This window comes from Pristis pectinata, chromosome 21 (assembly GCF_009764475.1).
Source record: "Pristis pectinata isolate sPriPec2 chromosome 21, sPriPec2.1.pri, whole genome shotgun sequence".
Lineage (NCBI taxonomy): Eukaryota > Metazoa > Chordata > Chondrichthyes > Rhinopristiformes > Pristidae > Pristis > Pristis pectinata.
The window spans coordinates 35065060-35077410 of record NC_067425.1 but is presented as its reverse complement, the minus strand read 5'-3'; the positions used below and the strand labels follow the sequence as shown (position 1 = coordinate 35077410).

Genomic DNA, 12351 nt, shown 5'->3' with positions numbered 1-12351 from the left:
TAAAGTCCTAACCTATTCAACCTATCCCTGTAACTCAGGTCCTCAAGTCCTGGCAACATCCATGTAAATTTTCTCTGCACTCTTTCAAGCTTATTGATATCTTTGCTGTAGGTAGGTGACTGCACACGATACTAAGTTTGGCCTCACCAATGTCTTGTAGAACTTCAACATAACATCCCAACTCCTGTACTCAGTGCCCTGATTTGTGAAGGCCAAAGTGCCAAAAGCTCTCTTTACGACGCTATCTGCCTGTGACGCCACTTTCAAGGAATTATGGATCCGTATTCCCAGGTCCCTTTGTTCTACCGCACACCTCAGTGCCCTACCACTCACTGCGTAAGTCTTACCCTGGTTTGTCCTCCCAAAGTGCATCACCTCACACTTGTCTGCATTAAATTGCATCTGCCATTTTTCAGCCTGTTTTCCCAGCTGATACAGATCACTTTGCAAGCTTTGATAGCCTTCCTCGCTGCCCACCACACCCCCAATCTTGGTGTCATCTGCAAATTTGCTGATCTAGTTTACCACATTATCATCTACATCAAGGATTTAGATAAACAACAACAGGCCCAGCACTGATCCCTGCGGCACACCACTAGCCACAGGCCTCCAGTCAGAAAGAGAACCATCTACTACCGCTCTCTGGTTTCTCCTGCTTAGCCAATGTTGAATCCAATTCACTACTTCATCCTGAATGCCAAGCGACTTAACCTTCTGGAGCAGCCTCCCAAGCAGGACCTTGTCAAAGTCCATGTAGACAATGTCCACCACCTTCCCTTGATCAACCTTCCTGGTGACTTCCTCAAAACTCTAAGACTGGTTCAACATGACCTGCCATGCACAAAGCTATGCTGACTATCCCTAATCAGGCCCTATCTATCCAAATACTTATATATCCTGTCCCTCAGAATACTTCCAATAAGTTATCCAGGACTGATATCAGGCTCACTGGCCTATAATTTCCTGGCTTATTCTTACAGCCTTTCTTAAATAAAGGAACAACATTGGCTATCCCCCAGTCCTCCAGCACCTCACCCGTGGCTAAGGATGTTCTAAGTATCTCTGCCAGGGCCCCCGCAATTTCTGCACTAGCCTCCCACAAGGTCCAAGAGGACACCTCATCAGGCCCTGGGGATTTATCCACCCTAATTTGCCTCAAGACAGCAAGCACCTCCTCTTCCATAATCCAGATACGGCCCATGACCTCAGTCTTATTCCTCAGTTCTATAGACTCTGTGTCTGCCTCTCAAGTAAATACAGACACAAAAACTTCATTTAAAATCTCCCCCACTTCTTCCAGCTCCACGCATAGATGACCACGCTGATCTTCAAGAGGTCCAATTTTGTCCCTTGCTACCCTTTTGCTCTTATTAGAGCTATAGAAACCCTTGGGATTCTCTTTCACCTTGTCTGCCAGAGCAACCTCATGTCCTCTTTTAGCCCTCCTGATTTCCCTCTCAAGTGTTCTCTTGCATTTCTTGTACTCCAAGCACCTTATTTGATCCTAACTGCCTGTACCTGATATGCACCTTTACCAGGGCCTCAGTATCTCTCGATAACCAAGGTTCCCTAAACCTGTTAAACCTTGCCTTTTATTCTAACAGGAACATACAGATTCTGTACTCTCAGTATTTCACTTTTGAAGGCCTCCCACTTACTAAGCATCTCCCTGCTGGAAAACAACCTATCCCAATGCACACCTGCCAGATCCCTTCTGATGCCATCAAAATTGGCCTTACTCCAGTTTAGAATCTTAACCTAGGATCTGTCCAATTCTTCTCCATAAGACTTGGCTGATGTAACTTTCTCATCCAATCCCATGTTACTTCAGTACATGGATGATTTGCTCGTGTTACCCTGACTGCAAGGCCCCCCGAACGAGACTCTGTAGCCCTTCTACATGCCCTGCCTGACAAGGGCCACAAGACATTGAGGGGAAAAACTACAGGTGTGTCGAACCTGAGTTATCTGAGCCATGTCTTGAGGGGGTCCTACCTGCTTTCAGACAAAAGGATGAGCGCCCTCACCACTTTGCCAAAACCTGTTTAAGGACGACCTTATCCACTTTATTGGGCATGACCAGTTATTGTAGACAGTGGATTCCCAATTAAGCTGAACACGGCTGCCCTCTAAAAACCTCACTCTGCCGTTGGCTTCAGACCAGTTGGAGTAGCCAATTAAAGCCGATGGCTCTTTTGTAGCTCTCAAGATGACTCTCATGTCTGCCCTGGCTCTTGGACTATTGTATGCCTTTCCACCTGTTTGCTCATGAAATGAGAGGCTTTTCCCAAGCAGTACCTGAGCAGCAACAGAGCGACAACTACTGTCCAGTGGCCTATTACAGTACATGCCTGGACCCAGTTCATCTCAAGACCTAACTCCAGGCTATCCGGTTGTGTTGCATGCACCACACAGTCTCTGCTTTACTGAATTGTTGAGTGGCTGAATGATTAACAGCTGCTCGAGTGACTCGTTACAAGACAGCTCTGCTGTCCAGTCCCTCAGTTACTGGCTTCCGCTGTACAACACTGAACCCTGCCACACTTCTGCTGACTGAGGGAGAACCCCACGACCGCGAGGCAGTAATTCAGGCCACCACGCTTCCGTGACCTGACCTTCGGGATACCCCACTGCAAAACCTGGATTTGGTCTATTTTTTAAATTTATTTATAATTTTTTTTAATAAAAATTTGTAATAAAGAATAAAAATCCTTTTCTTTATATGCTACTAAGGGATTAGAAAGTGCACAAGATTTCAATTGGTTAATGTCTGTATAAAATTCTGCACAGAAGTGAGTAGTTCAGTGACCGGGACAGTGCGGTTCTCATGCACAAGTGAATAAAGTTTGAGTGGGAAACAAATGCAAGTTGTCAGAGTCCAGTTGATCGGCGACAACACTTCTATGGCCAAGACCACTTTGAATCCAATCTATCAAGTCTCCATGAGGCCCATGTGCCTTTATATTCTGTACCAGCCTACCAAAACAGACCTTGTCAAAAGCTTCAGTAAAGTTCAAGACAACATTCCCAACCCAACCCTCAGCCATCTTCATCACCTCTTCAAAAAAAAAATCCAAGTTTGTATGACATGACCTCCGCACAAAAACCATGGTGATTATCCCTATTAAATCTACACTTTTCCATATGAGAGTATATCATATCCCTAAGAATCTTCTCCAATAATTTTCCCACCACTGATGCAAGGCTCACTGGCCTATAATTACCTGGTTTAACTCTATTGCCCTCTTAAACAGAGGAACAACATTGGCTATTTTCCAGTACTCTGGGAGCTTGCCTGTGGCTAAAGAGGATATAAAGATCTCCTCCTCTCTTTCCTCTCAATAACCTAGGATGCATCCCATCAGGCCCTGGGGACTTATCCACCTTAATGCTGTTCAAGAGACCCAACACTGCTCCTACTTGATATCAACATGCTTTAAAATACCAGTACACCCCTTCCCTCATCACACTATTCTCCATGTCCTTATCCTTGGGGAATATAATCCAAAGTACTCATTTAGTACTTTGCCCACTTCCTCCAGCTCCAGGCATAAATTCCCTCCTTTGTCTTTGAGTGGTCCTACCATCTCCCCGATTACCCTCATCTTTAACATATGCATGTATAAAATACCTTGGGATTCTCTTTTATCCTACTCGCCAAAAGGACATTTCATGGCCCCTTTTCATCCTCCTGATTCCCTGTTTAAGTCCTCTCCTGCTTCATATTCCTCATAGGCCCTGTCCAATTTCAGCTTCTTGAACCTTACATAAGCTTCCCGTTCTTTGTTTGACTAAATTTGCAACATCTCTCATCATCCGATGTTTCCAAACCTCGCCATCCGTGTCTTTCTTCCTTATAGGAACATGTTGGTCTTGAATTCTGACCAGCTGACCTTTAAACAACTCCCAAGTCAGATGTGGACTTGCCCAGTAACAGCTGCTCCCAATCTACTTTCTCCAGCTCCTGCCTAATAAGGTTTGTAGTTAGCCTTTCACCCAAGGTCCAGTCTCAATAACCCCTTCCCTCATCACACTATTCACCATGTCTTTTTCCTTGGGAAATACTAATCCAAAGTACTCTTTTAGTACTTTGCCCACTTCCTCTGGCTCCAGGCATAAATTCCCTCCTTTGTCTTTGAGTGGTCCTACCGCCTCCCTGATTACCCTTATCCACAACTATCTGAAAACAGAGTTATGATCACTATTCCCAAAATGCTCTCCCACTGAAACTCCAATCACTTCGCCATACAAGGTCTCATGTAGGCTGTCCCCTGGTTGGATTATCTACATACTGTGTCAAGAAATCCTCCTGAATGCCATTGTGGATGGGGTTTAAGAAATAAAAATCATCACTCAAAGGAAAACCATGTAACCAATCAACTTGGAAAAGTGCTGATTCTGTAGTAACCTGTTTTAAAAGCCTAATAGAAATTTGATTTACATTTCCTCCAAGGGCAAGATAAAATTGTGTGTTTAAAATTTGTACTCATTAAAATTACCACCTAAGCTCCCCTTCATTTTCAATGTGACATATGTGGATGCCATGTAAGAGAAAGTTGACAGCATACAAATCATACTTTTCAACCTTTTAGATGCCGGCTGGGCTGTGACAGCACAGTGGTCATCACCGCCATGTGATATGTCCAAGTGTTAGTGACAGAATAATAGAGGCACAGCAAGGATTCTTTTACAGAAGGAGAGTCGAGTAAGCCACAAGGATTGGAACCAATCTTAGGACTGGTTTTCTATTATGTGATGCATATTCTATTGGCTGCTTGTAGGTTATCATCTGACTTTAGATAATGGGCAGGGGGGAAAAAGGTGCACAGGTAACAATCTAATTAGTGTTAGAAATATTCAACCACTCTGGCTTTCCAATGTTTTATTTTTATTTCTGGATTCCCAGTGTCTGCAGTGCTGCCTTTGTTTTATTAAGGAGTTGCTGCAGTTGAATGAAACAGCTCATGCACACTCATTTCTGGTCTCTTACGTCCCCCAGTGATTACTGCAGGTGTTTAAGTGCACCCATGCCAACTACCCTTTAGAAATTTACTCAAGCTAGAGCTTGCATTTATGCAGCATATACTGAAGCTAGTCACCATTAAAGTTGGAACACAGTAGTCACTCTGCACAAGTCCTGCAAACTCTGTGCTAATGGTCAGATGGGATTGATTTAGGTTGCAGAATAAACCTTGGCCAAGGCACCAGGAGATTTCACACACACGTCCCAGCTAATGCTCTGGGGTTTGTTACATACACCTATCTGTGCAAACAGACAAGGCTCATGCTAACACTGGCACCTTCAGCAATTCAAGTATTACCACTGAAGCAGTCAAATTTGGAGGATTGCTACTATACCAACAAATTGAACTTCAAGCTGCACTTCAGTAAAGCTTAATTCACATCTCTTTCCAGTATCCACCGCCCCCCCACCCCCGCCACACTTAAATAAAAGACTAGCATTTCTTTAACTGGGCCTTTGTCTCCATTTTCCTGCTTATTTGAAAGCTGCTCAGGTGCCTTTTTCTCTGGAACAACATTCAACTTATGAATAACAGCCAAGAAACGGTGGTACATGGTACAGCGAGATCTGAAGTGTGTGCAATTTCTTCCCAGATGTGTTAGCATGTGTGCACCCATTTTTACTACATTCCTGAGAGTCTGTACTAACCATCACACAATCACAGCCAAGGGAAGGATAATCATTGATCCCAGCTCAAATGAACGCCATACAGACCGACACCCAGCCAAGCACAAGCACAGTGTAATGCTAAGTCTTGAGGTCTGCTGTTCAAATGAACAGGAAATAACTGCAATTCTGCAAAATCTATATTTTTCCATACAACATAGGCAACAATATACAAATTATTAAATTTACCATTGTACTGTCTGTATATATAAAGAAAAGACATCAAGATAGCTGCGGTGGCATCCATTGCACACATACATGTATTGCTGTTTTGACATTTCACAGGGATACCCATTAAAGTAACACTGATCTATGGCTCAAGCCACATCTATGCATGATACTGGTCCGCGACCACCTTTGACTAGTACAACCAAGAATTACAGACTTTAACCCCATCTACTTAGAATTACAGAGTCAGGCTTCTGTTATCAAAGATGGCTATATTGATTACCATGTCCCCAAGCACCACTGTCAGCAACATACTGGATCGATGTTGCTGCACAGACTTACTCACCTATACACTGTAAACATAAGTAAACATACACTGTTATAGGACAATTGTGCAACAGGTTTAAATGCAAGTGCAAAACAGACATCTTCTAATACTGAAATGAATTGAATAAAAAGGCCAATTCCTAACCCATTGAGCACTGCTACTCAAACAGATCTCTATAAATTCATTTGTTCTTCGAAGTAAATGTAACATTTGTGGATTTATTTGTAAAGCACTGCTCATTAGAGTGTTTGGCTGAACTTGGGATGTTGATATTTATCAAGATGCAGTCCTCATTGGGTTGAGGTTACTCATTACGCAGGAGACTAAAGGACAAAAAGGCACTGGCAGCAGCAGGGAGCAGATGCAATAAGATGTCGGTGCTTTTGCTGCAATTTGACCTCCACAAGCAATTGCTGACCTAATGGGTAGTTCGTTCACACCAGGACAACACCCTGTGACATGAAGAAACTGGAAAGCTAGCTTCATCCAACTGCTCATGGTAAACAATAACAGAGGTTGGCTGATTATTGCTTGATGTGTCCACGTGCTGACTTATCACCCTTTTAAATACCGATGCAACAAAAAAAAATCACAATGAGTGTGCTTCTATTGATCGATGTAAATGAACAGCCAACAACAGAACATCTTTTAGAGGTATTTAACTCTTGAAATATGTTGGGGGGAGGGAAAATGAGAAATCCCGATGATTTTTGCTACACCATTCACTTTTATTGCCTTCAGTGCCATGGGCCAACATTTATATCAAAGCACTGTGACTACTTGGAAAAACAGTTACTTCAAATCTAATGCTCCTCAGAATATACTAAAATGGATGTTGTGTCATAGCTCTGCAGGAATCTTGTGAGCTTGGCTTTGTTTCTGGCAAGCCTTAGCATGAATATAATGCTGGGTAATTTAGTAAGATAAGCTAGCTAGCACAGGTTGTTTAGCTAACAGGACCATGTAGGAGAAACATTAATGCCAAGTAAATGGTGTCCTGAATCTACTCCTTCATTAAACTTTACTTCGAAGGGAATTCAACACTACCACATTAGTTCAAAGCAATTGCTGTTAGTCAAAAGCCTCTGATAGTTTAATTATACAAGCAGCTTCACAAGGCACACAAGCTGCATTACAAATGCACCAACATCATATTACATATGGAATGTTATTCAACACAAGTTGCTGACTTCAACCAAGAAATGAATACAAACTTTCCAAAAGGACTAATTTACCCTTCATCCCGTCAATCAGAGCCGAGCAAGCAATATTATACAGAGTATAATAGAATTATACACGGGATGTCAATGCAATATATTAACTATTCAACCTAAAGCATCAGGCCTTATATTCAAATGGATTAAGATACAATGCAATGAAGCAGGAAACTTTGCTGAAACACTTTTAAGTATTATATAGCACAGCACAAACTGCATAAAATACAATATTTTACACAATTTTCACTGCACATCATGCAGTAATCCTTGAACTAGTGGCTTTATGGATGATAAAGTAGAATAGTTATCAAAGTGTAACGTTCTCTCCTTCAGGGATGTCCAAATATTATTCACACATACCAAAAAAAAATGCTTTCCTCGTGTCTTTTGTGACTAGAGCTTCCGAGATGATGCGATTGGGTCCGTGGCGTGCACCCAGCGCCAGCTGGGTAAATATCTTTCATAGCAAACCAATCCCTAGGATTCTGGTAGGAGCATATTAATTATCAGGTGGTGAGATGCTGGAACAAGCCACGTGCCATGCCTGTGCTGTTCCATGTAGTGGGAATCCAGTCAAAATGACCTAATGAACTGGGAAATTCATGAAAAGGCAAACCATTCTGTTCAGGTACAATGGAATGCAGAATTAGTTTACCAAAGGTTAGTTTGATACTGTACTAAGCAGATTTTTTAAAAAGTTATTCTATGTTGTTCCAGTTTAAAAGAGGCCATATTCTACCACACAGATGGTTATGCATTTGGATCAAATATGTGCCATTTCCCTTTTTCAATGCACAGCCATTGTATCGGTAAAATAAATTAGTGTTACCAATTTCTTCTCAGAGATCTGGACCAGCAAGTTAATTGCTGTCATCTATGTGTACAGCATTAAGAAACAGAACTAAACTAAAGCACAGATACCATATATAGTCCATGTGGAGAAGTGGACAGTCAATACCCTCAATGGGTTGTTGAGCTAGTCTAGATTGTTCCAAGTGTAACATCACAATGACATTCAAGAATACCTTCTGAATGGGGCTGGGGAGGCGGTAACAGCATTACCCCTGATTAATGAGCAAGATTTAAAAAAAAATACAAAAGTAGACCAGAACTGGAAGGTGTTCATTTGAAACACCAGGTCCTGAACATTTCTACCATACAACCCTGTAAGAATAGGGTCATACCAACCCCAGCCAGAAGCACCTGCACTCAACTCTGAACGATTCACATGGCTATGCATTTGTTCATTCATTAATGCCAAGTCCATTATTACAATCAAACAACATAATTTCAATCTGAGTAATATAATGCAATCTTCAAGTGTTTAGACTTCTCTTTAAAGGTGCTAGTCCAATTTGAATTTCCAGCCACTGGAAAGGCATTGTGTAGTGCTGGTAAAAACAAAAGAGCAACTAACGAGTACTAAGAGACTCCACCCAGTGTGAGGACATCGAAGCAAATGTCGCACACCCTCACAGGCTTGTTCAAATCAAACTTGATGATGGGAATTTCTTTCATCGAGCACTTGTGGCATAGCAATCGTCCACAATGGCGGCTGTCGAGACAAAGGGTAATCGTATCAACAGGGTCCAGCTTAACATCGTTTTCCTTTTTAATTACACACCTTTACAAATATTAAAATTTTCCAAATGGCACAAAACTCCTTTGCTAGTTACTTTTAACACAGATTTATTACAAATAATCCTTCTTTTCTCAGGAGTGAAATAGAAAATGTGTTTCATTAACTAAGATATTTTAAAAATACGGTCAAGACAGCCAGCCAAAGGAATGCTACCTTCAATCAGTTCTTTAAGACTTGCATTAATACAATTCCAATTCCCAATCTCATATCATTCTAAGCACTTATAATTAACAAAGTACTCTTAAATAGTTGTAATGTGGGGAAACATGGCAACCAGTTTACCCAAGGTCTCGAAAACGAATAATGTCTTCTAATGACTGTGCTCTAGGAGAATGACACTGTTCTTCAAATAATGCCAAAGTCCTTTTCCACTTACCAGACACCTGGCCTCAACCTCTCATCTGAAAGGCAACACTTCTGGTGCTGTAATACCCCTTGATGGAGCTCTGGGGCCCATCAGATTTTATGATCAAGTGGATGGAATCCACAACCTCACTCAGAGGTGAGAGTGCTACCCCCACCAAGCCACAGCCTCCTGAAATTATTTAAGCTTCTAGAAGGGAAGATCATGTCTCACAAGCCTGATAGGGTTCTTTGATGTGGTGACCAGGAAGATTGATGAGGGTAGAGCAGATGTGGTCTACATGGATTTCAGTAAGGTGTTTGACAACGTTCCACACGGTAGGCTTCTTCAGAAGGTCAGAGGGTATGGGATCCAGGGGGGCTTGGCCGTGTGGATTCAGAATTGGCTTGCCTGTAGAAAGCAGAGGGTTGTGGTGGAGGGAGTGCATTCAGATTGGAGGGCTGTGACTAGTGGTGTCCCACAAGGATCGGTTCTGGGACCTCTACTTTTTGTGATATTTATTCATGACTTAGATGAGGGGGTGGAAGGGTGGGTTAGCAAGTTTGCAGACGACACAAAGGTCGGTGGTGTTGTGGATAGTGTGGAGGACTGTCGAAGCTTGCAGAGGGATATTGATAGGATGCAGAGCTGGGCTGACAAGTGGCAAATGGAGTTCAATCCGGAGAAGTGTGAGGTGGTACACTTTGGAAGGACACTCCAAGGTGGAGTACAAGGTTAGTGGCAGGATACTGGGTCGTGTGGAGGAGCAGAGGGATCTGGGGGTTCATATCCACAGATCACTGAAAGTTGCCTCACAGGTGGATAGGGTAGTTAAGAAAGCTTATAGGATGTTGGCTTTCATAAATTGTGGGATTGTGTTTAAGAGCCGCGAGGTAATGATGCAGCTCTACAGAACTCTGGTTAGACCACACTTAGAGAGTACTGTGTCCAGTTTCGGTGCCTCATTATAGGAAGGATGTGGAAGCGTTGGAAAGGGCGTAGAGGAGATTTACCAGGATGCTGCCTGGATTGGAGACTATGGATTATGAGGAGAGACTAAGGGAGCTAGGGCTTTACTCTTTGGAGAGGAGGATGATGAGAGGAGACTTGATAGAGATATACAAAATATTAAGAGGAATAGATAGAGTGGACAGCCAGCGCCTCTTTCCCAGGGCACCAATGCTCAATACAAGAGGGCATGGCTTTAAAGTAATGGGTGGGAAGTTCAAGGGAGATATCAGAGGAAGGTTTTTCACCCAGAGAGTGGTTGGTGCATGGAAATGCGCTGCCTGGGGTGGTGGTAGAGGCTGATACGTTGGTCAAGTTCAAGAGATTGTTAGATAAGTATATGGAGGAATTTAAAATAGGGGGATATGTGGGAGGAAGGGGTTAGATAGTCTTAGGCGTGGTTTAAAGGTTGGCACAACATGGTGGGCCGAAGGGCCTGTATTGTGCCATATTGTTCTATGGTTAAAACCAAACAGGCTAATAGTAGTCAGAGTGCATTTTAAATGGGTGCAAGGTGTAAAAGTCAGAAATATGGTAATCATTCTGAAATGTTTAGTTCAATTTTGCATTTACAATTTAATTACTTTATAGATTCTTTTACAATATTGGTCTACAGAAAACAAGCTATCTGCCAGTTAAGTTAATCAGATAGTCACCCCTATCTGGTTACATGATTAAGTTCTCGTGCAGCTGTTAACTACATGGCACTAGAAACAATGTTACCTGGACAACCTTGGTCTCCACCCTATCACAGACATTTCTGGTGTTTTCTTCACCTCTCCCTACAATTTAACATACACTTGCTTTCCCCCTTTTTCAGATCTGATGAAGTTTTGTGGTCCTGCCATGTTAATTCTTTCTCCTTTTCCACAGATGCTGCCCAAACTGCTGAGTGTTTCTGGCATTTTCTGTCTTTTGTTCCAGATTTCCAGCATCTGCAGTGTTTTTGTTTAGCTAAAGAGGCTTTCATTTTATTTTAATGATCTTTCCCTACTTACTGTGGCACTGTTATGATTTATATACTCTGTCCCTTTGTATTACACTGCTCTTGCCATTAACCACTGCTCATGTCTGGGCTGCTACCTCGACAGGGCTGTTGAATGTAACATTTGCAACTCAGACTCTAACTCAACATCATTGTCCTGATGTTCCTCAAGATACAGGTGTGGTCATTGAAAATTTCTCAGATCTTCACCTTCAATCCTTATCAAATCTTGATTTATATCAAACTGATTTAGGTTTCTGTTTGCTACAGTATGTTATCTATCTTTCAAACTAAGTTTTAAATAAAACACCCTTGCTTAAACCAAGCATTGCATAAAGTTTAAATACTTGCTGCCTGAAGCTATTTTGAAGCGTCACAAGTAGAAGCATCAGTTTATTCACCTCAGTACTTTGGAAATTTGGGAGGGTTATACGAGCCAAATAATCTTGATGCATTGATTGCAGCATCAACTGCAAAAGCTGGGAACTTGGTGAGCATAAGCGTTCAGCAAAGGGAAAGAGACTTCATAACAGACCAAGGTTGTCCAGGTAACAAATGTTTTCAGTGCTAATGTAATTACCAGCTGCACAAGGACAGTTGGGAGGGATAGAAACCAAAGAACACATTGGAATTGAGATGGACAACACGGTGGCTAGAAACTGGAAATACGAACATTGGAAATACCCAACAGATCAAGCTGTGTCCATGGAGAAAGAAAAAAATGAGTAATGTTGCAAGTTAGAATATTGTTAATATCAGAAGAAGCCATTTCTTAACAGGAAAGGATGGATATCTGAAATTCCTTACATTGAGTCCAGAGGGCTGTAATGAGCCAGTTCTGATATTAACAGCTTTCAACTCTCCACAGATGCTGCCTGATTCCAGCAGTCTCAGTTTGGGGTTTCTCCAGCTGCTCTGTTCTGCATTTCACAGTTCCAAAGTTCATTTTGCTCCCTGTCCCCATTTAGGTT

The 12351-nt window shown here is 42.2% G+C and overlaps 1 protein-coding gene across 1 annotated transcript in view; it reads right to left on the bottom strand.

Annotated features, from left to right (window-relative positions):
• Positions 1-5476: 5476 nt before the first annotated feature.
• Positions 5477-12351, bottom strand: part of ankfy1 (ankyrin repeat and FYVE domain containing 1) — a 70494-nt gene continuing 63619 nt past the window's right edge. Inside the window, exon 25 of the mRNA XM_052035668.1 lies at positions 5477-8957. Coding sequence (XP_051891628.1) covers positions 8825-8957 — 133 coding nt within the window. The 3' untranslated portion in view covers positions 5477-8824. The remainder of the gene's footprint in view (positions 8958-12351) is intronic.